At 51.5% G+C, this 23,490-nt stretch overlaps 1 protein-coding gene across 9 annotated transcripts in view; it reads left to right on the top strand.

The window, feature by feature from the left end:
- RBBP6 (RB binding protein 6, ubiquitin ligase) overlaps window positions 1–6,739 on the top strand; it is a 32,462-nt gene extending 25,723 nt beyond the window's left edge. For 3 of the 9 annotated variants that reach the window (XM_063345154.1, XM_063345157.1, XM_063345152.1), the window contains exons 16-17: window positions 1,013–2,761; window positions 3,885–6,532. In XM_063345154.1, the coding sequence (XP_063201224.1) occupies window positions 1,013–2,761; window positions 3,885–5,454 (3,319 nt within the window). In that variant the 3' untranslated portion in view covers window positions 5,455–6,532. Of the gene's footprint in view, window positions 1–1,012; window positions 2,762–3,884 lie in introns of all 9 variants that reach the window. The other 6 variants (XM_063345151.1, XM_063345150.1, XM_063345156.1 and 3 more) reach the window with 4 other exon arrangements.
- The last annotated feature ends 16,751 nt before the right edge of the window (window positions 6,740–23,490 follow it).

Raw genomic sequence — 23,490 nt, 5'->3', positions numbered from 1 at the left:
CCCGGAGAGATTTTAACCTGGACTGCAGACTGATGGCTTTTGCTAGTATTTTGTTGACATTGTTGAATTTTTCTTAGGAGTTAAAAGATCAGACTTGTTTTTAAGGAAATCTTAAATTGGGGAAGGACTTTGAGAGGAAGAGTGATGCTAATGAACATAGGCAGAACAATGTGAAATGCTTCTTTAAAAAATAATAAAAGAAAAACTTGTGAAGAAAAAAAACCCAGGCTAGCTGATGTTTTCTATCCCAAAAAAATCCCTTGGCAGGAGTCTGAATAGCGCTCTCTTAGTAATGCTGTTAGTATCTTCCCTAGAGTAATGGCATTGAGTCATATTACTAGAGGCTGAGTTTAGAAGATTTTAGACAAGATTTTTCTTGAAATGCGGTCACTGTCCTTGATCAGAGCTAGAGGTCTGTGCAGAATTTTGCTGGGGCATCTGGCTAGAAGTGTTGATTAAATAGTTACTGTATGTAAGGTTGCAATACAAGTATTTTGCATCCTGTACGAATTGCCAAATAAGTAGTGAAGTTAAATAGACTAAGATGCCATTTTGAAGTTGAGCTTTACTGTCTTCAGACTAAATTGTGTTTTCTTGGTTTGATACTGTACTGTAGCCATTAAGACTTGCTCTCTCTGCTTCTTGCTGCAACAAAAATGATTTACACTGCACATAGTTGCCAAGTAGTGAAAAATGTGCATGTTCACATACCAGTAGAGGACAGTATACACCACCCTAAATCAATCAATAGCTATTGTAGTTCATGTGATAGAAGTGAGTGGAAATAGACTTGCCCTTCCTGTGTGTTTTTACACTAACAAAGCAGCAGCTGTTTTGTCTTGTGAGCAGAAACTTTTGACATGTTATCAAGTTCTTCAATTTGCAGTAGCATTATGTCAGCAGCTGAAAGAAGCTTTGACATAAACATATGGAGAGGAAAAAAAAACAACCGGGGAGAGTGACTGTTTTGAATTAACTTCATTTATTTTTTTTGTGTTGTGTTTTTTTTAAGGTCCAAGTCCCCCTATAGTGCTTCATCTTACTCTAGAAGTTCGTATACCTACTCGAAGTCAAGATCAGGTTCTTCCCGTTCTCGCTCCTACTCTCGATCATTTAGCCGTTCCCATTCTCGTTCCTACTCACGATCACCGCCATATCCAAGAAGAGGCAAAGGGAAGAGTCGTAATTATCGTTCTAGGTCAAGGTCACATGGTTATCACCGTTCAAGGTCAAGGTCACCCCCGTACAGAAGGTACCACTCACGGTCAAGGTCTCCAGTATTTAGAGGCCAGTCTCCCACTAAACGGACTATACCTCAAGGGGAAGGAGAAAGGGAGTATTTTAACAGATACAGAGAAGTTCCACCATATGATGTGAAAGCATACTATGGCAGATCAGTTGACTTTAGAGATCCATTTGAAAAAGAAAGATACAGAGAATGGGAAAGGAATTATAGAGAATGGTATGAAAAGTTTTACAAGGGCTATGTTGTCGGCGCTCAACCTCGTCCGCCAGTAAATAGAGAGAACTTTTCACCAGATAGGTTTGGTCCACCTGGGACCAGACGAGAGAATTCGCCGTATGCTCGGGGACGTAGGGAGGAGTATCCAGGTGGGCAGAGCCACAGAAATCGTAATATAGCAGGAAATTACCCTGAAAAACCTTCTGGGAGAGAGAGCCATGGCATTAAAGATCCTACAAAATCAAAAGAGAAGGAGGTGGAAAATCCACTGGGAGATGGCAAAGGAAATAAACATAAAAAACATCGGAAGAGAAGAAAAGGGGATGAGAATGAAGGATTTCCTAATGCCGAGTTGTTAGAAGGTGCAAGAAAACCAAGAGAGCCAGTGACAACAGAAGACGTTAAAACGGACTCTCTGTTCATGCTTCCAAGCAGAGATGATGCCACCCCAGTGAGAGATGAACCTATGGAAGCAGATTCTATTGCTTTCAAACCAGTGTCTGAAAAGGAGAAAAAAGAGAAGGATAAGCCAAAAGCAAAAGTGGACAAGACAAAGCGGAAAGTAGAAGTGGCTGTTCCTCCTAAGAAAGATAATGTAACAAAACCAGCTAAAGCTTCCCAAGAGAAGGTGGACACAGATCGTGAAAAATCTCCTCGAACAGAACCTCCTGTGAAAAAAGTGAAGGAGGAGTTGCCAAAGACAGACAGTGTTAAAACATCTTCCTCTCAAAAGGAAGAAAAGACTGCTGGTACCCCACGGAAAGTTCACCCAAAAGTGACGAAAGATCACCCAGAAACAAGACCAGCCAAGGAAGAAAAGGCAAAGAAAGACCATCCGAAAGAAACCAAGTCAGAGAAGCCCTCCAACAAAGAGGACAAGTCAAAAAAGCCTGCTGAAAAAAGCAAACCTTCTGATGCAAAACCTGAAAAAAGAAAAAGAAAAGCAGATGAAAAGGCTGATAAAGAACATGAAGCCACTTCTGTAAAGGCCTCTAAAGCAGAACCTGCTGAATCGAAAACATCACCGAAGGGGAAGACTGAGCCGGATGGTGAAAAAGGAGAGCGAACGCCAGAAAAGGATAAATCCGCTTTTCTTAACAACCCTGCAAAAAAGATTAAACTTAACCGAGAAACCGGCAAAAAGATTGTGAGTGGAGAAAATGTGCCACCTGCAAAAGAACCTGTTGAGAAACCTGAGCCGAGCAGCAGCAAGGTTAAACAAGAAAAAGCAAAGGGAAAAGTGAGAAGAAAAGTAACAGCAGCTGATGGATCTAGTTCAACTCTTGTAGATTACACCAGGTACCTCATCATTTCTTTTCCTATTCTTTCTTTCCTCCTCCCCCTGCCTCCTCCCCCAGCTGTAAAATTATTTATGGTGACTAATGAAAGGAACAGCTAGATGTGTGCTAAATGAGTGAATAATCTGTCGTCTTTCTTGTTAAACTGTCAAAATCAAATTTTATTAAGGAAAACAAGCAGTCTGCTGCACAGACAGCTATTAAGGTTAATTCAGTGGTGACGTATTTGACCCTTACTTCTGGGACATTTTTCCCCTCTTCTTGTTCATTACATGCTGACTCCTTGAGGAGTCCCATCTATGTCCTCCTTCAAATCCAGCTTATTGCTAAAGACAAGGATAACAGACATGTCTATACTGTGCAATATTTTGCATTTTAAAAATTGTAATGATTACTTTTGTCACTATGACATGAAATTATACCTTGCAGAAATAGAGATTTGGTTGCCAGTATGTTGTACTGATTCTAGCTTTGAGCACAGTGCCATGTTGACAGAGCTACACTGCTTCTAGCTCAGTGACAACTTTTTTGGCACTTAGCTTGGAGATCTTTCTTCTATATTCCATTGTGTGACATGGGGGGGGGGGGGGAGTTATCTAGTTAGCGTGGAGCTGTTATTACGTACATTTCAGTGCCTAAAGAAGCAGGACAAAGCAAACTCAAAACATTTAAGACGCTGCTGGAGACTTAAGATAGTGTATTGATATTCTAAAAAGTTTTTAAAACGTACATTCTTCTAAAGAACAACACTGGGACATGAGGATAAAACTTTGGTCGTGTATACCTCTCCATAGTTGCTTGCTTACATGTTGAAACAAGAATGTGTACCTTATTTATCTGCCATTGATAGAAATAGGACATGAAGGAATTACCAGATCAGACCGTCCCCAATCTGATAATCTTGTGTCTTTGTTAATTAAATATATAGTAGCAAGTTACTAAATTGATTGCTCATAATCTTAGCTAGTGGACTCATCCTTTCTCTTGTCTGTTCCCTTAATTGAACATCTTTTGAAAAAATGCTGAAGGTTTAGAATTGAAACAAAGCTGTTTTATAAAATGTTACAAAAGATGGCAGCGCGTGTATCTCACCCTTTATTAATGTACATTTTTCTCCCTCTTAGCACTAGTTCTACTGGAGGAAGCCCCGTTAGAAAGACTGAAGAAAAGCCAGATACAAAACGAACTGTCATTAAGACCATGGAGGAGTATAATAATGATATAACAGCGCCTGCTGAAGACGTCATTATTATGATCCAAGTCCCTCAGTCAAAGTGGGATAAAGATGACTTTGAATCTGAAGAGGAAGACATTAAATCTACGCAGGTGCCCACAAACATAGGAAAACCTGCTAGTGTTATAAAAAATGTGAGTGCTAAGCCAGCAAACCCCGTAAAACACAATGAAAAAGAGACGGAGCCTTTGGAGAAAACACAGAAAACTACAAAAGAGGCCAGTTATGAAAGCTCCCAGCATGATGCAAAAAGTTCAAAAAGTTCAATGTTGAATGAAAAAGGAAAAACCAAAGACCGGGATCATTCTTTGTCAGACAAGGACACTTCTGAGAAGAGAAAGAGCAGTGTTCAGCCAGAAAAAGACCACTCGGAACGTGCATCTGAGCAAGGAAATGGAAAAAATATTTCTCAATCTTCCAAAGACAGCAGGTCTTCAGAGAAACACGATACTGGCCGTGGGTCCACTGCTAAAGACTTTACTCCTAACCGAGACAAAAAATCTGACCACGATGGCAACAGAGATCATTCTAGTTCCAAGCGTAGGGATGAAAAGAGTGAATTAGCCAGGAGAAAAGACTCCCCTTCTCGGAACAGAGAATCTGCATCTGTACAGAAAAGCAAGCCGAGAGAGGAACGAGCAGAGCCGTCCAAAAAGGGCGTTGGAGATGCCAAAAGGAGCAGCTACAGCCCTCCGCGGGAGCGGAAGCAGACTGATCACAAAGCCGCTCACGATTCCAAGCGTACATTGGAGGAACACAAACCTCCAGATAAAAATGTAGGAAAAGAGAAAGAGAAGCATGTAGCAGAAGTAAAGAGCAATAAAGAGAAAGAGCCAGGTGTTACTAAACCACCTGTGAAACAAGAATCGCCAGATGTAAAAAATGAGAAAGAGAACGTGACTGGACAAAACGATAAAAATGTTGTCAAGCCCAAGCCTCAGGTAAGCACCTCCTCACGGCTCTCTTCTGATCTAACTCGAGAGACTGATGAGGCTGCGTTTGTACCAGACTACAACGAAAGTGACAGTGAGAGTAATGTATCTGCAAAAGATGAGGAAGCTGCAGGAAAAAATCCGAAAGAACCGAAAGAAAAAGCTGTTGAAAAGGTGAAAGAGGAGACGACAGCACCCGCTGCAGTTGAGCAGCCTGAAGCCAGCAGAAGTCAAAGTCAGAGCAGCCCCAGCGTGAGCCGCAGCCGTAGTCAAAGCCCTTCCGAGAGTCAGACTCGAAGCCACAGCAGCAGTGCCAGCTCAGGAGAGAGTCAAGACAGCAAGAAAAAGAAAAAGAAAAAAGAGAAGAAGAAGCACAAGAAGCATAAGAAACACAAGAAGCATAAGAAACACGTGGGAAACGAAACGGAATTGGAAAAGAGCCAAAAACACAAACACAAGAAGAAAAAATCGAAGAAGAGCAAAGATAAAGAGAAAGATGACCAAAAAGTGAAATCTGTCACTACATAGAATGACAGATAATAAAAAAATGACTTAATTCCTAAGTCATCTGTATTAAATTTTGTTAAAATGTAAACGAATTCAAGCGTTGTAAATAATGACATGAAAGACCCTGTGCTGCACTTAAAATATTGCTGCTTGATTATTTGATTTTTACATCAGAGCTTTATAAAAGTGAACATTTTGTACAGAATTGTGAGTTGTGACCATGTAACATGAAAGGTTTTGCTGGGGCATCTTATTTTTAACCACCGTTAATTAGTTTGGGTGGAGTTTACTGTACTGTGAAAATTTTCACATTTGAATTTTTTTTTTTTTAATTGCCTGGCAGAAGAAGCTGATATCAGTTATAAAATATCAGCAGAATGATTTGCAGAATACATTACAGCCCTGTTATGTCACTTTTTTGATTACAATAAAAAGTTTTCAGTAAACTATCCAATGTCGTGAGATTTCCAGTGAGAGCTGAACGTTAGCAGAGAAGAGAGTAGTCATAGAAAAAAGCTACCCGGGAAAGCTTGCTGGTAACCTAAAATGGATGAAAAATAACGTAGCAACGGGTTTGATTTTGAAAAGCCTGGTAGGACTTTAAATCTTTTGAACGGATGCGATGTGGGGAGGTACTGCCAAGAGGTGCGCTTTATTATGTGCCAAGTGGACTTGTTTTTATATTGTAAAAGGTAATATACGGCCCCGAAAATATAGCAGCTAGTAACAGCTGGTACTGACTGTTTTAAAATAATGTTAGATGGGCAGCTGTCGTATTTCAGCATCGTTCCAGTTGGTTTAGAGAGCTGTTGTCATTCACCAGCAAACATATACACATATTTTAGGATGCCCTGTAACCTGTATTTTCTCTCAACGATGCTGATCACCAAGAAGTTTGTGTTTTTTAAATAGAAGCCTTATTATTAGTGTTTTTGTACGCTGGTGTGTCGCGTGATACAGAACTCACCCTGCCGTTCAGCGTGGGGTTCAGCAAGCGAGTTTGGCAGAAGAAGAAAGCCCACTAGAAAGGCAGGCGTCTGCTGTGTGCAACGCCAGGAAATCTACAAAATGTAAATGTAATCAACTGGATAACTGGAAGACAGACACAATTTAAAAAAGAAGAAAAAGTGGCAGTGGCGGGTGTTGCTCAACTGTCCGAAAGGCAGCGTGGTAAGAAACGCTTCTCGTTGTGCATCAAGGGCATAAGATCCCAGTAACAATTGCACTCAGGAGTGAAAGCCCTCCGGTGTTTGGCCGTGGGCTTTGCCCCAGGAGAGTTCTGTTTGCACGTGCTATAAATTAAAGCGGCATTTTGGGGCTTCCTGCTTGCAGAGACTATTTTGTTCAAAAAGTGCCGTTGTTTATAGGTACTGTTAGTGGGGAGTTTAACAGTACAGAACTAGTAAAATAATAATTCCTCTTGCTTTTCAGTGCGGGTGAATATCGTATTTTAAATATTGGGTTAGAGATGGAGCGTCCTGTACTGGTGATGGTTAAAACAAGAACAAATCATAATTAGCACTGGATTTCCCTGCCAGTAGTTTGTACCTTTTCATGTCAAGGCATTCTTGGTGGATTTCAGGTGTTTTCTGCACAAGGTAAAGGAGGATTTCCAATTAAACCGCTCACATTTTTACTTCCGAGAATCAAAAAGCACATGCCTGTCTGTAGTAGTTGTTAAATGTGCGCGTCCAGCGTTTCCTGCGTGTGGTGCAGGGAACTCGCGTCACCAATGTAAGCGCCAGGCGTACGGGAACGTGAAGCAGCCCCAGGCTCTGCCTTTGCGCAGTCTGTGCTCCTGCTGATGGGGCCCGGGAAAAACTGAATTTATCTTGCACCGTTCTCGTGAGCACGCTTTGGCCTAATGAAACACAGAAAACGTGGGGCTCGGTGGAATGGGATTCTTACTTGGGCTGGAATGTGTTAAGCATGCTTTATTATCAAGGTTCAGAATAATTAGAAAACTTGCATAGAAGTAAAATTTTGAAAGTTTCTGCGTGGAATAGCTCTATAAAAACAGGCAAAATTGTGTATTTTTATATAACCTTGTGCTGAAGAAGCTGCAGCCAGTGCCTGTCTTAATGCTCAGTTAAATTCTCCTGTTTTCAGAGCGTTATAGCAGCGTTACTGATGATTTTTCAGTCTCCTGTGAATTTAGTTTACTCTGCGATGTGGAGTTTCTTACAATTACTTTTTGCCAAGTGTTTTGAGCTGAAGACACCTGGAATGCAGTTACGCGCAGGCCTGAGTAGGTGGTTGTTACTTACGGTCACGTTTAGAAGTCTGACTGAACTTCTGAGGTTTCGATGCGCAGTAGAGAGAAGGGACGGATCCCAACGGGGCGCTCTGGGGGAGGGACAATGCTCCTGGAAGGCTTTTGGCTTCAGGTGGTGGGTGGAGTGCAGGTCATTTTAGCCACAGCGAAGGCAGGCTCGCCTGCAGGGCCAAACAAGCTTCGAGTAAGAAAGAGGTGTTGGCTCAGTGACTAAATTTAGTATGTTACTTCTGGGACGATACCGCTTGGTCACCTGCTAAAGGTAAAAGCGTGGTCCGTTCCACGGAAATGATCACGGATCCCGATGTCTGTCCTCAGAGAACCCTCGGAGCACCGTAGCTCAGCTCCCATCTTCAGCTGCGGCTGCGCGGTCTGGGCAGACTGTGAGGCAGCAGCTCTTCAGCTGGGAAAGCTCAGGCAGGAAAAGAAGGCGGTTGGGAAATCCAAGTGTAAATGACGAAACAGAAACTACCCCAAGGTGGGCGACGGAGTCGCGGGTGATTGTCCGCAGCTCTGACAGAAAGGAGCGGTGTGGGAAAGAAGGCAAGGGCACGAGGCGCAGGGTGATGGGTAGAGAGGAAATTCAGGAACCTAGGACACAACAAGAATTTTAGTTAGAATCCCTAATCGTCGTTTTGCGTTTTAAAAGTAAAGTCCGGGAAGGAAAAGCTTTTCCCTGTTGTTTAATGAGAGAGAAGAAATAGTGGTTGAAACAGCAAATAACGCTTTTGCTTAGTCTTCACTAGCAAAGGTTGATTGTAACCGGCTTTAGGGCAGTTCACCTCAATAATATATGAGGATCATGGGCTAAAGAAAGGAGTACATCAGACAACGTTCAGAGAAGACTTCTGCTTGAATAGTAAGAGTACTTACTAGCTGGAGCACTTCTAAAGTGAGAGATGACATTACATCTCGGACAACCGAAGAGCAAACCTTGTACCTGCCTTCAAAGGAGAAAAGAATGTATTTACGTATTTGTTGCAATATCAATCGAAATTTGGCTGAATATTTTGTAGTGTATAAACACACAGGAGGTAATAGGGTGAAGAATGTCTTGAAGAACAAGAGTTGGACCCAGCCCTGTCTCGCCCAACTCTGGGTGTGAGAGCGTGGGGCGGGACGCCAGCTGTGCTGCAGGTGAGAACATCTGGCTGCAGGGCTGCAGGTGAGAACATCTGGCTGCGGGGCTGCAGGTGAGAACATCTGGCTGCGGGGCCATGGGCCAGGTGCGTGGCGACCCCTCTGTGAACGTTCCCTGGGCTCCTCACCAAACGGAGGCGAAGCTGCTCCATGGTGCAGCACACCAGGGAAGGTGGTGATGGTGCCTTGGAATGGTTGGGCTTGGCCAGGCTGTTGGGGGTCTGGAGTCTGTGCCCTCAGCCTGAAGCTTCAGACCTGGATGGCTCCCCACGCCTCGAGGAACAAGCCGGAGCAGAGAGCAGGAGTGGGAGCACCCGAGAGGCCGTGACACTGTGTGGGGCAGGGACGAACATGGGCTTTGACACAGAAGCGTTGAGCCTGAGGCGCAGGAAGGGAAGCTGAGGGTAGCCATCGTTCCTGATCATCGGTAGGGATGGCCAAGGGCTGGGCTGGATTCCACTGGCAGTTGCAGACCCTCCTGCACCGAGCAGAAGGCAGGCGCCCACCAGGAGAGCTGGGAGCTCAACTGGGAGCAGTGGGAGAGGGCCATTGTGCGAGCTCAATTCTTGGCAGCTTCTGCCAACTGCTTTTTCTGATACAAAATGGAGTTTGTAGGTGATTGTGGAGAAGGTGGTGGGTTTTTCCACTGTTCACGTGGGTTGTAGTGTCTGATGGGAAACAGCCGAACAGTGGGTTAGGGGAGATGCTGTAGGAAGCATGGGGGTTCCTTCCTTACAGGTGGTGGAGACAAACGCGTTGGGCATCTGATCTGCCTCAGAGCAAGGAACAAAACGGGTAATTTGTGTCTCTGGTAGCATCACTGAAAAAGAAATGGTAATGTGCAAAATCCCAAATCGCCACGGTTAGCAAGGAGGTCTAACGGAGGGGCTCCCCCGTCCTCGCGGTGCAGTGTGACAGCGCAGAAGAATGCTGCGCTTTGCTGTCCCTCCTCGGTTCCGTGTCAGCTGCGGAGGCAAACCCGGACACAGAGGTAGGTTACAAAGAGGGTCTGACTCCATAAAAGCTTGATGTTTGCTCTGGGTGAGCAGCATCTGGCTGCCGGGGGTTTGATGTACCTCGCAGTCCCCTGTGGCACGTCACCACGCGGGTTGGCCACCAGAGCTGAAGGTGCTGTTGTGTATTCGTCAGTATCTTCTAGGCTTTGGTAAGGCTTCTAGGCTTTCTTATCAACACTTACAAATACTTAAAGGGTGGGTGTCAGGGGGATGGGGCCAGGCTCTTTTCAGTGGTGCCCGGGGACAGGACAAGGGGTAACGGGCACAAACTTGATCATAGGAAGTTGCACCTAAGCATGAGGAGGAACTTCTTTACTTTGAGGGTGGCAGAGCCCTGGCACAGGCTGCCCAGGGAGGTGGTGGAGTCTCCGTCTCTGGAGACATTCCAAACCCTCCTGGACGCGTTCCTGTGCCACCTGCTCTGGGTGACCCTGCTCTGGCAGGGGTTGGACTAGATGATCTCCAGAGGTCCCTTCCAACCCTATGATTCTATGAAACAGCAAAAGCAGCGCGTACCTGTCCAGTCCGCGTGATGATCTTCACCCTGCGGGGGTCAGACATGCGGCTAACCCCGCTCATCATCTACACCATCATACTGGGGTTTGTGGAAGGAGGGAAATAGAGATTAATTTCTGCATGCAGCCTGCTGGCTTCTGAGACCGTAGTGTTTTGTTACTGAACTTTAAGTTCCTTTTTAAGTTTGTTACTCAACTTTTTTTTCAAATTCCTTCTGCTGAAGTGCCAGGCAGAAGCACAGATTTTAAAGAAACGGTTGCCAAATTGTTTCTTGTATTCTTGCCGAGCCGGCGGAGGGGCTCGCTTTTTAGAGGCTGGGATTTATATTGAAATGGGATCAACTGAGATTTGCTTTTCCCATTGTTACCCTGGAACTGGGTTCCACAGGAAGAATTTTCATGTAAAATAATGATATTGAGAGCTTATCCAGCCCCTCGGCATGACTCCTGCATGAAGGCAGCCGCCACCAAGCCCTTCTATCCGCAAAGCCATCCGGAGCGGGACGTGGGGCTGGCCGTGGGGCAGCTGTGGGGCACAGCGGCTCGTGAGCAGGGTGGCCAGCGCAGCCGGCTGGGGATGAGGGCCAGCGATTGCACCCCGGGTGGCTGGTGAGGAGGGGACCTGGCAGGGAAGGTCACCTCCTGGTGGGCGCCAGCCCGTGGCAGGGGGGAGGCAGCTGCTGCCCCCGGGTTCGGTTAACAGGTCAGGAAGAGAAAGCAAAGGCAGCCCAAGGTTGAAGGAGGCAACACCTCTGAATGAGACTAATTAAAAGGAAGAGCTAATCAAGGCCTGGAGCTTTCAGGAGTCCCGCTGGGCTGGGGGATGCCGGGTGAGCTGGTGGGGGGAGCGCGCCTTTCGGGGGAAGGAGGCTCCCTAATTAAAAAGGGAGAGCCGCGCTCGGCGGTGGGGGTGGTGGAAGCTATTAGGGCTCTGCCGGCTTTGGGACCGTCACCCTCCCGCAGCCGCTCTGCTGCCTGATGGCAGCCAGGGTCCCACCATGGCACGGCTGGGGCAGGGGAGCGGAGCCGGGCTCCTGCCCAGGGTTGATGAGTAATTTACTCCCTCAAGAAACATGCGGTAAAGCTCGTGACCGGTTGGAGGACAGATTCATCTGCTCTCCAGCTCCAAGATGATTAATCCAGGGCTTGCACAGGGAAGCTGGGCTCCAGCTGCGGGGGGGTGGCTGTGGGGTGCCAGGGTGCCAGCCCCTGGGAGGTCCGGCTGGGCTGGCAGCAAGGGACGGAGCTGGCATATGGAGATGGGGGATTCTGGGACACAGCTCTTGTCCCAGCCCCGTAGGGAGGGCTGGTGGGGATCACAGAATCACAGCATGGCCGGGGTTGGAAGGGACCTCTGGAGATCATCTAGTCCAACCCCTGCCAGAGCAGGGTCACCCAGAGCAGGTGGCACAGGAACACATCCAGGCGGGGTTGGAATGTCTCCAGAGACGGAGACTCCACCACCTCCCTGGGCAGCCTGTGCCAGGGCTCTGCCACCCTCAAAGTAAAGAAGTTCCTCCCCATGTTGAGGTGGAACTTCCTATGGTCAAGTTTGTGCCCGTTACCTCTTGTCCTGTCCCCGGGCACCACTGAAAAGAGCCTGGCCCCATCCCCCTGACACCCACCCTTTAAGTATTGATAAGCATTGATGAGATCCCCCCTCAGCCGTCTTTTTTCCAGACTAAAAAGACCCAAATCCCTCAGCCTTTCTTCCTAAGAGAGGTGTTCCAGGCCCCTCATCAACTTCGTAGCCCTCTGCTGCACCCCCTCCAGCAGTTCCCTGTCCTTCTTGAACCAGGGAGCCCAGAACTGGACACAGATGTGGCAGCCCTGACCCCCCCCCAGCCCCAGCTTGTTTCTGGGGATGAGGCTGGGGTGCATTTTGGGTAATTTTAGGGCTTTTTTTTTTTTTCCATTCCCGGGAAAACTTAGCCCTATTTTCAGCTGAGTAATTGCATTGCCTGAGAGATCCATGGGTTTGTAGGATTCCTCTGTGGAGGTAACAACAGAAATCTCCGCGGCTCTGTGAAGGCTGCCCGAATTTGCCTGGGCAGAGTCAGCCCCTGAAATGCTTCTGCTGCTAGACTGAGTGTGTAAGAGCCTTATTTTTTTTTGGTAAGTCTTGCTTTGCAAGTGATTAAGTTAGGATTTTCGTTGCAATTTCCGTTTCTATTGGAATCTAAGCCAGTACTTTAAATTGTTTTTACCGACCTGGACAAAATATTGCCGAGCTAGGTTTTAATTTTTTTTTTTTTTTATGCCATTTTCAGCAACAAAGTCGATTAAATCTTTGGTGATAATGTCAGAGAATCAAACACATGAAAACCAGGAGGAGCAGCTCAGCCGTTCCCATTCCCACGCTGCCCTGAGAGGGGCAGGGATCTAACGCGCGTTAGCCTGTAACTTCAGACAGGACATGGTCTTCACTTCCCATTACGAATCTCCCATCTCATTTTCTGTTTTCCGTATCTCTTCCCACTGTCCAGACCATCCTCCCCCCACAACCCCCCCATCGGTGTGCTCGAATTATTTGTAAAGCTAATCCGATAGGAAATATTTTATGAAGATAACGCCTCTTCCTCATCTCTGTGTATTTTCTGCCGCAGCTGTGGTCCTTGCAGACGGGCTGCCGTCTCTGCAATGGGCTCTTGCACCTGAAACGTGCGCTCATTTTCTTCTGTTCCTCTCTAGCTGAAACATACATCGCACGTGAGGGCAGAATAAAATAACACAGCAGTCGTCATGTCTTCTGAAACACATTTCATGTTTTAAATGTCTGCGGATGGATTTCTCTCTCTCTCTCCGGATGCCAAAGAGGGGAAGCCGTGGGCTCCTCCTTATCCGTCACTCCTTAGTTTGTGACACCGCTCGCGTTGAATACGTTAATTACAGTTATTTAAAGCACTGGGAGGTTGTCTGCTTTAAGCATTCCAACCTCTGTGCTTTTTTTGCTGAGCTAAAGCTGTCGGTGACGTTGTTTCGGCGTCTGTTGAGCGCGATGCCGGCGCGCATCGGGGCGGCACGGCGAGCTGACGCGCGGCTGTTTTCTTAAAGACAGCAGGTAGGGTAGTTTGCTTGGGTGTAATGTCTTTCATTTAGCCTCCCTAATGTATAATCTTGGAGTCAATTTCAATTAAAAGTGAAATGTTTTGATGATTCCCAGCCTTATTTTAATTCCCCTCTGCGTAGAATCGGCTGTAAGTTGATAAAGCATAAAATTAGGCACTGGGAAGCCAGCGCAGGCGCTTCTCACTGCCTTGCCTGGGGGGGGAGCAGTTTATAAATGTAACGGTTTATAAAATAACAGGCTTGGGTTTGTCCAAAAAGTCTACCTGGTTCGGCTTTTTTTGCGAAGTGTTGGGTGGCTCTCCATGTATCTACCATTACACAAGTTACACCGCGTTTCTCACGGTGTTCAATCCCGTTGGCTCTTCCCTAGTGCGGAACCAAACTGAGACAAACCGGGGAACGAGGCAACGGCACCGACCCAGCCGATCGCCTCCGTCGGGCACTGGCACCCCCTTCCCAGCGGCGGGGGCCGGAGAGGCACACTGGGATGCTGGGGGATGCCGAGCCTCCCCCAGGGCTGCCGGCCGCTCCAGGTGGGTCGGTTGTTCCCATCCAGCTGCAGCTCCCAGTCCCCTCCAGCCCGGCACCGGCTCCCAGGGTCAGCCTGGTCATCTCGGGGAGACTTTCCTGCAGTGCCGGAGCGTCTTCGTATCCCATCAGCACAGTGTTTCTTTGCAGGAAACGTGTTTTCCCATTCCTGGTCTGAGTTACATCGTCTTTTTACCCAGATGCTGTGTGCCGACACCTTCCATCCGCCCCGACGGCTCCCTGCTCCTGCTGGCGAGCATCTCCCTGCCTGGTGTGTCACGAGGGTGCGGGATGCGAGTGCCTCCGCTCACTCTGCCACCCACCAGCTCCCAGGTAAGAGCTTGTGGGCTCAGGGCACCGACTCGGGCTCGGCATTTCGCAGGTGGGCTCACACAGCTTTCTTCCTCCTGGGCTCGTTGCGTGCACCGCGTGAGCCGGCAGTGCCTGGCCCATACTGCTGTCACCATGGGACGTGCGGTGCCAGCAGTGCAGGTGCCAGGTGACCCGCGGTGCCCTCAAAGATGGTCCCAGCTCTGCGGCATGTGGGGCACGGCGTCTTCCCAGACCCATCGCAGCTCTATTCGTCGTCTGTGAAACAGCAAAGTAACAGCCCGTTGGGTTGTGCCAGGCTCGTCTGGGCAGGGGAGATCTCGGGAGGGTTTTGGAGGAGGATGATGATGATGATGAAGACGCTGTGTGGAGGACTGGGTGCCCGGCAGGACTCTGGGGCTTTGCCTGCGTTTGCTGGCCCCTGGGGGACGCTTGGCATCGGTGCTGCCCCGGCTCGGCAGTGACGGCACAGCGGGGGGGTGCATGTGCTGGCTGCCGAGCCCCTGACCCCGTTTCCCTCCCCAGGCAGCGAGGGCTTCGCTCACAAATTCAAAGTCCTAATCCAGCGGCAGGCTGCCGGCAGAGCCCGCCCCGGCGGGTCGGCCACGCGTCCTCTCCTCCTCCTCCTCCTCCTCCAGTGGAAATGCCTCGGCGAGGTCCATCAACACCCGCTCCTTCAAGAGGTAAACGAGAGTTGAATAATTAGCAACGATGCGTTCGGTGGTGAAATTCCTCGGCTTTAATTTAGATCAGCTCCGCTGTCGTGTGTCCCATCCAGCCGGGCTGGCGGCGGGAGGCAGCTCCGGCCGGGCACCGTCCCACCCTCTCACCCTCCACGGGACGGGGCAGGAGGAGGCTTTTGCTGGAGGTTTTTCCATCCACGTTCCGTGTGTGTGTGTGTGTGTGTGCGCGTGCATGCAGACGCCCAGGCTTTTGTCACCCTTTTGTGTGCGAAACGGTTGTTTTGGTAGCAACGCGCAAGGGCCCCTTGCCAAGTCTGCCTAATTAAGATTAAGCATATGCAGATTCGCCTTGTTTTCAGCTAATGACAGCTGCAAACAATTATTTGTCATGCTGGCTGACTGTTGATTGGTAAAGGCGAGGCCAGGAGAGGATTGTATAGCCTGCCTTTGTATGGCGGCGCTGCCGGCCATGGCCATGGGTGCCAGCGGTGTTTGCCCACCCGGGGTCCCGGTTGCCACTCAGGGCTCAGCCGGTGCCCTCGGTGGTCCCCGGCTGCGCGAGGTGGCCGGCTCTGGCATCGTCCCCGCAGCAATTCGGGTCGGGGTCTGCCGGAGGGTGGGATTTTTTTTGTTTTCTTTTCTTTTCAGCGTTGCCACCAGCGCAGACACACGGCGGTGTTTTCACAGGGGAATAAATAAAGGTGTCTGCAAACGTAGCTGAGGTCTGTAGCTGCCGCGCCAGCAGCCCTCAGCGATGCTCTGCAAGCTGGGAACCAAAGCAGAGACTAAATGAGGCTTTCTGCCCGCGATCCTGCTCCGAGCGCTGCTCGGGAGCCACCTTGGCGTCTCTCCAAAAAGCCCGGGCTTTTTAAGGATATTCTCAACAAGAGCTTGATTTAGTATAGTTCTTTAAATTATTATTACCGTTATTATGCCGACGAAAGGAGAGCGCCTTTTTGACAAAAGGATACCTAAGCGAATTAAATGCGCGGTGTGGCAGACGAGAACGCTCCGCGTTGTTTTAAGGACAGCAGGGAAATGAGGACGTGGTGGAAAAATAGTCACCGCAGCGGTACAATCACGTTCTGTTTGACACACATCCTGCTGGCTGGTGCGCGCCTCGTGGATGCGCACGCTCTCGCAGCGTCCCCTGCCCTGCAGCCCCCGGCCCGGCGGAGGTGGACACACACAGGTCCATCTTCAGATGCTTTTGGGTTCCTCCCTGCCTGTTTTGGCCGATTCATGTAAATCTCTCCCAGCTGGTTCTAACCCAGGGACCCCTCCGGCCCCGGGGAGGGGGTGGCCAGGGCAGCTCCTGCTCTGCCCCATGGATGTGGGGTAGCCTGAAAGCTGGGTGCCAGGGGTGGGCTGTGCCCCCAGAGCTGCTTCTCTGATGGCTATGTTCAGGCTGCTGGTGGTGAGAGCTCGTGTCCTCCACCCTGAGGGCCAGGAGCAAACTGTGCTTGGAAGCTGAGAGGGGCTGAGATGCAGCAGTCCTGTGGTGGGGAGAAGGCAGAGGCACCCCCATCCCATCCCACCCCATCCCATCCTGTCCCATCTGCAGACAGACCCTCCGGCCACTCGCCCTCCTGCACCCCATGCCCAGCCCTGGTGTTTGGTGGCCGCTGGCCACATCCCCAGCACTCCAGCTCCGAAACGAGCCCGTGCTCCTCCTGCCAGGAGCCGAGTCAAACGCTCAGACGCTTCTGAGAATATTTTTGAGCGCTCCTGATTTTAATTGGGTTTACTTAATTATTATTTACTTTGACTGAAGGAACTGTTGTATTTAAATAACACTGTTTTTGCCAAAACGCTGTCACGGAGAAGCTGCTTTCCCTTTAGGAGCCCTCAAACATGGGCTTCTCTCCAAGCCCCTCGGCTCGGCGGCACGTGGAGCATCATCATGGCTTGTGCTCCTGCTCCTTCCCCGGCCAGCAGCGTGGCTCTATGCTAAGGGACGGCTCTCCCGGCCCCACGGGGGCAATTGGGAGCTCTGTGACTCTTCCAGATGGATATCTAGTGTTTCTTCTTGGAGCCCAGCAGGGCTGAAGGTCTCGGCTGTGGAGGTCCTGCGGCCAGTCAGACCCCGGTGTGCCATGTGGAGTTTGTGAGGCAAAAGGAGAACAGATCCAAAGGGCATCTCCAAACGCGGGAAGGGTAAATGGCTGAACTCAGAGGACTGGTGGGAAGAAAGATGAACCTCAAGGGATGGAAAGCAGCCCGTAATTATAGAAAGCAACAATAACCAGCACTCGTGCTGAATTATAAGTAGACATGTTCTCATTTCAAATCATAGTGTGGGGTTGGTTTTCATTCCCTTTTTTTTTCCCCTGTTTGTCTCTTTTTTTTTTTTTTTTTTTTTTTTTTTTTCCTTTCTTAAAATCACAGTTAAACAGCACCCAAATTGTCCTTGGAGCTGGAAATACCATCCCTTGACAACTGCGACAATCCACCTACCACTGATGTTTTGCCACGTCGCGGTTCGGGACAGAGCCCGGCAGGTGATGCTCATAGGGATGCAGGTCCAGCATCCAGCTGGGCTGGGCGAGCAGAGTCTCCCAGGCTTCGGGAATTCCTCGCTGTGCCAGGGGCAGGGCAGCAGGACGGTCCCGGACAGACAGCATGAAATCCTGCCCCTGCTCGATTCAGCATCCGAACTCCTGTTGACTAGAGAGGGGCCAGGGTTACGTTTGGGATCCTTCTTTGACAACGGGGCCCTTTTCGCACGTCAGCTCCTGTCCCCCGAGGACCGTGAGGTCCCAGGCAGCTCGGGAAGGCTGAAGGGAAGGAGCGGGTAGGAAGGTACTGGGAATCTCAGAGGACTGAGCCCAGCAGCCCTGCATTAGGTTGGCGAAACAGCCTTTCTTTTAAAAGCTATAAAGAAAAGTAGAGCCTGGTGTAAGCGTGTGTTTGCAGCGAAGCCGTGCTTTCCTCCCTGGCCGGGATTGCTCTGCAGTGTGGGATACGCTGAAGCTCTGATGTATGTTTTGATGTTGTCTAATGAGCGTCTTGTATGCTTCTGCTATCGCTGCCTGGCGTATTGGAAGGAGATCTGTAGCTATTACACGCAGGAGATAGGAAAAACCGCCCTTTTGTATGTGACTGTTTTCCGATTTGAGCTGCTGAATATTCAACAAAAATCATTTGTGACCTATATTCAGCGTAATTGCTGTTATTGCAGGGTAGGCAGCGGAAATGTCAGGGCGAGTACCACGGAATGCGGTTCTTGTCTCCGCATCACGTTGTGCGCGAGGTAATTGGGAAGGGGAGAGGGGGGCGACAGCGGCGCAGCAGCCTCCAGCCGCTTTGCCAGCGCCTCCCTGCTCCTGAATTTCCCCACGGGGAACTCTTGCTTCCCAAAATCTTGACGTTAAGGAGCGTGTGGCTCTAAAGAAAACACGAGGAGAATCTAAGTCGAAGAGGAGGTGCGTCCCCGCCGTGATGCTCGCTGCGTGGAGGACCCCAGCGCCTGGGGGCTGCCTCGCCGGGACCTGCCCTGCAGCCGGGGCTGCCCTGGGGACGGGGCGGGGGGGTCTTGTGTTCCCCCCAAGATGCATCTCAGGCTGCGGTGCTGGTGCCGGGGAGCCCGATTTGCTCGGCTCAGCTGGTTTTGTGTAGGAAGGGGGTGGCCTGAGGTGCTCTCTGGCAAAAAGCGCTGCCCCTTGCAGCCCCCCCGGGCTCGGGGCTGCGGGGGCGACGGTGCCTGTCCCCCGGCTCCGCAGGGTTCAGGCTTTCCCAGCATGGCAGAGACTCACCCTGGTGAAAACACCGTCCCTTCCAGCATGTGTGAATGATTTTTTTGCACCCAGTAACGCTACTTCTCTATCACTTGGTCTCCTTATTTGGTATTTCTTTAATAATTAGTGGCAGATTTTGTACTTATGTTTGCAATTATCTAAATGCCTCTGGGACATGTTCTGCCAGATAATTGAATCTCCTTGGTATGTGACTGCACAGATATTGTTAGTGAGCGCAGGCTGGAGCCGAAGAATGTTTTGCTGGCTTTTGGTGTCACGTTAAGACAAATTAGGCTTTTTCATTTTTAGAAAACTAACAGAAACAAAGCATTTTGCTTTGCTGTCCTCAGCAAAAGCTTTGCTAGAAGCTCTGCTGGAGAGGGAAATACGTTATTATCAGTAATGAACTGGATGTACAGTTTAATTGCATGCAGTGGTTCTTTGCTGGGCTTCAGCAAATTCTCCAAGTGCCCAATTCGCAGCCGCAGCGACTAACGGAGCGCGAGGTGCAGGCAGGGCGGGGGGGAGCGGGTCCTGCGTTGGGAAGGCGGTGGAGCGGGAAAGCGGGCTCTCCGGACGGACAGCCGGACGTCTGCGTGCAGCCAGGCTGGCGGGGGCAGGAGGGGAGGGTCCCTGCGCCTGGCACCCCCGAGCTGGTGCTGCCCGGTCCCCCGGCAGCTCCCAGGTCCAGGCAGGACGCGTGTCCCCATCCCTCGAGCGTGCTCTTCGCATCTCACTTCTGTCTTATCACGTAACGTCGGGATTTAAGGTGCCAAGCAAGGGAGAGGAAACCTCCCACCTCAAGTGCCATTCCTGAGAGTAACCGTGGAACTGTTTGGCTTCTAAACCCTTCTAATTGAGGGGGATACGGTGAAATCCCTCCTGTCAGCATCGCTATGTCTTGTAGAGCCTGGGTAGGCAGGGGATACAGAGGCTCGGCTGGATGCCCTGTGCTCGGCCGCAGCCAGGTGTGATCTGAGCCTGTCCTCAGCCCGAGCTGCTGCGAGCAGAGGTGACTTCCCGCAGCACAGAGCGCCCCTAAATTCTTTTTGGTCAGAAAAATGTTTTTCCAGGTCAAAGCTGCGCTGTTACTGGCCGATGAGCGACCGAGATGAGCCTTTGGGGTGTTGCTGCTGCCTTTCCCCCTCGCCCCGAGGCAAGGCGGGGGTCTGTGTGCCCAAGGCGGGGGCAGCTCCGCACCCCTGTGAGCTCCTCCAGCTGCTCGGCTGGCGGCAGAGCCACCGGGGCGAGGAGAGTCCCGCCGCGCTCCAGCCGAGTGCGCTTGTGTTGCGTTTCGGTGTAGGGAACGGAGGAGTTATCAAAGCATGCCCAGGAAAATGCAACCGGGGATCTCGGGAGCGGAAAGGAACAGGTAAGAGGTGCCGTCCCGCAGCTCTGCCTCCACCAAAACCCTTGGAACCGAGGGGGAAGGAATGGTCCCGGGGGAGCGCAGGGCTCCTGGGGAGCAGCTCCCCGAGAGCTGAGCCCGCCGACCACGGCGAGTGCAGCAGGAGGAACTAGAGAAAAAAAAGACCATGGTTCCCTTCACGCGTTCAACTTTGGCTTTATCTGACGTTTTCCCCTTCCAGCTCGTTCCCACTGCAAAAAGCAAGAGGGCCCTTTTCGTAAAGGCTTGTCCAGGCAGGGATTTCTCACACCCCCGACAGAGCCAGGTCCCTGTCGCACAGATTTGTGCAGGGCCAGGACAAGGGGCACCAGGCAATGGGCAGCATCCTCCCGGCCGACAGCTCCTCCGCCTGCTCGCCCTGGCGTTGGACCAGTTTCTAGGTCTCGTGCGTGGGATGCTGAGGGAGGAAAGGACTTCTTCGGTGAGGGACGGCACAGGGCTTCTTTGGTTGCAATTTGTTCGAAGTCTGGTTTTAAAGTTGATGTCAGTCTCGCACAAAGGCGGTCAGGGCAGATGTCAGCTGTGAAGAAGAACGATTTCGGGTTTGGGTGCAGTTGGCTCGGGTGTCGCAGGGGCTGAGATCGCTCCTGCATGCACCCCTGTGCCGGACCCCCATGCTGCTTTGGTCCCTGGATGAAGGCAGCCGGACTCGTGGCTCCGGGGAGGTTCTGTGTGGAGGATGTCGTCTGCTCCCAGGGAGGGCCCAAATTCGTAACCAAAAAGAGAAACTGATATGAATCAACCCATAAAAATGAACGAATATGTTAAAAGGACAAGCTGGGTCTGTCTCAACAATAACTCAGCACTGCAGACATTCAACCAACCTGCTCTGAATAATGGCTCTTCTGGAGCCTGAAGTAGCTTTAGGGTTGCCAGGACTACTCCTTATCTTACATTGCTTTTTCCCCCCGCCCCCCAAAATATTGAATTTTCTCCTTCTTCAAATATGGATGCAATTTGCCTCATGGCGCACCAGTCTCCCTCGCAGTGCTGTGCTGGGCAGCCCCGCAGAGCGAGCGGGTGCTGCTGGGTTCCCGCTACGCCCGTGGCCACCCCTCGCGCCGCGGGGATGCTGAGCACCTGCATCGGCCGCCGAGCGGGTCAGGCCTTTTCTCCTCTGGGCTCCCCACTTAGTGGGCTGCAGTTCCCCGGGAGATGCAAACGGTGACCGAGGGTTGGCCCAGGAGAGGTTGAAAGTGTGATTTGCCGTGAAGCTTCGTTAGCAGACGGCTGATCTGGGGTGGTTCGTCCCATCGCACGGGAGAAGGCGTGGGATGACCCCATGGCTGGTCTTGGTCCCGGCTCTCACCGTTGGCCGCTCTGCTTTGCCCTGCACCCTCCAGCCGGCTGATGGGGATTTGAGTCTGTTCATCAGTTGGTGCTCGGCACCCTCACTGCGGGCAGTGGGAGCGGGCTTTCCTCTGGTGCTTTTCCTCCCCGAAGAGTGGGGAGGGTGCCACAACTGTAAAAATCTCCTACTGAAGTTTCGGTGCCAAACCAAAAAAAAGTAGAGATCTCTGTAAGGAAGAGTTCCCAACACACGGCTGCGCAGCTGCCCGCCTCACCGCTGGCTGCTCCGGCGCCAGAACCCGGGGGGGTTTACGCTCCCTAAATTAGGGAAGATTGCCCTAAATTAGGGAAGACTGCTCTTACCTGGATGTCTCATGGGAGGATGGGAGCAGGATGTCCCTGCAAACCTGCCCTGCCTTGCGCAGCACACAGCTCCCTGCTCCGGCTGCCGCCTGCCCTGTGTGGGTCAGCCAGCGCTGGGGACACTGGCAGAGCTGCTGGCACTGCCCTTTCCCCCGGGAAAAGCATCGGTGATCCCTCCGCGCTTGAATGGCTTTGCTTCTCGTTCGGGTTCGGTGCTTTGTTTGCTTTTCTTTTAATCTTTCTGTGTCTGGGGCACTGGTGGGGACCTGTGCACCAGAGCTGCTTGTTTGTGGCTGTGCCTGCCAGTCACCTGCGGCCGTGGTGGTCTGTGGCAGCAGCAGGACATCTGCCACACGAAGGTGAGGAGGAGCAGGGGATGGGTACCTGCCCTTCAGCTGCTGCCTGAGGCTCGGGGACACCCCCGCAGCCAGGGACAAACCCTCCGGGTGCCCCTTCGCTCCTGCTCTCATCTGGGCAGGTCGGGGCATTTGATTCCCCCATGAGAACACGATGAGTGCATGCATCCCTTAGGTGACTTCCCCTCTCTGGTGGTCCTGTGGCCACTGCCTGGGGGGCAGCCATGGGGAGGGGACGCTCAGGCAGCCCTGTGTGCCCAGGCGGCCTCGCAGGAGAGCTGCAAAACCCCACAGGGCACAGCAACCACCAGCACTGCTGGCACGGAGGCGGAGACGGAGCGCTCCGGGCATCCGTGTCCCATAGCCTTGAGGTGCACCAGTGCTCCGTGTCCTGCCAGCCCCACCGAGACCTGCCCCCTGGCCCATGTGTGGAAGCTGCCCTTGGCAGAGGGTTGCCTGGCACCAGGTTAACAGTGTGCCAGCTCCCCAGCTCCCTGCCGAGCCGTCCCCCCACGCACCCCCTGATCCCGCGCTTCGCCCCAGCCACAAAGCAGTTAATATTTGTTGATCGCGGCGGCGTGCTCGGCGCTCTGTGAGGCTCTCGGATGCAGCGCGATACTCCCCGGTCTCCAGGGATCTGGTGGCATTTTGCCCAGATGGCATCGGTCTGTGTCTCAAGGACATAACACGGCGCCTACGGCTCTGTGCAGCAGCGCTGGAGTGACAGATGAAGCCGGGGCGCTCCTTCATCTCTGCTGAGAGGGAAGAAAAGCTCCTGAAAATGCCGGGTCTCCAGCCGGCCTCTCCCTTTCGCCTCCACGAATGAGCCGGTACCCGGCAGCCGCCCGGGTTGCTTCGTGCGGGGGCAGCACCGGCCGAGCACGCGGGGTCCCCTCTCCCTGCGGAGGAGAGGGCGCGCTCGGCTCCTTCTCCTTCCACCGGCACAGCAGGTAGGTGAGATGTCCCCATCGTCCCCGCCATCCCTGCCACCGCGTGCCCGCCGTGCCCTGCTCTACTGCCCGCCGCATCCCTGCCCTGTCCCATGTTCACCCTTTTGGAGCGGCGCTGCCGGTGACCTGCCCGCGGGGTGCAGGCAGGCGTGGGAAGGCGTTGCCGCTCCCCGGGGAGGATGGCCGCAGCCCACCCTGTGTTTTCAGAGCCGGGGGCACCCGTTGATGCCGTGGTTCTGCAGCAAGAGGCCGGGTTGCGGCATGGGATATTGGCAAAGCAGCCGGGTGTGGGGCAGAGGGTGCAGCCGGGGAGGCCGGCGCGGCTGCCCGGGGCTTAGGACGGGGCGAAGGTGTGGGCTTCACAGGAACCCCCTGGTTTGTTTTTGGTGGCATCTGG

The sequence above is a fragment of the Chroicocephalus ridibundus genome, chromosome 8, assembly GCF_963924245.1.
Source record: "Chroicocephalus ridibundus chromosome 8, bChrRid1.1, whole genome shotgun sequence".
NCBI lineage: Eukaryota > Metazoa > Chordata > Aves > Charadriiformes > Laridae > Chroicocephalus > Chroicocephalus ridibundus.
Note: the sequence above shows the minus strand (reverse complement) of the source record. Positions and strands in the feature narration are given on the sequence as shown.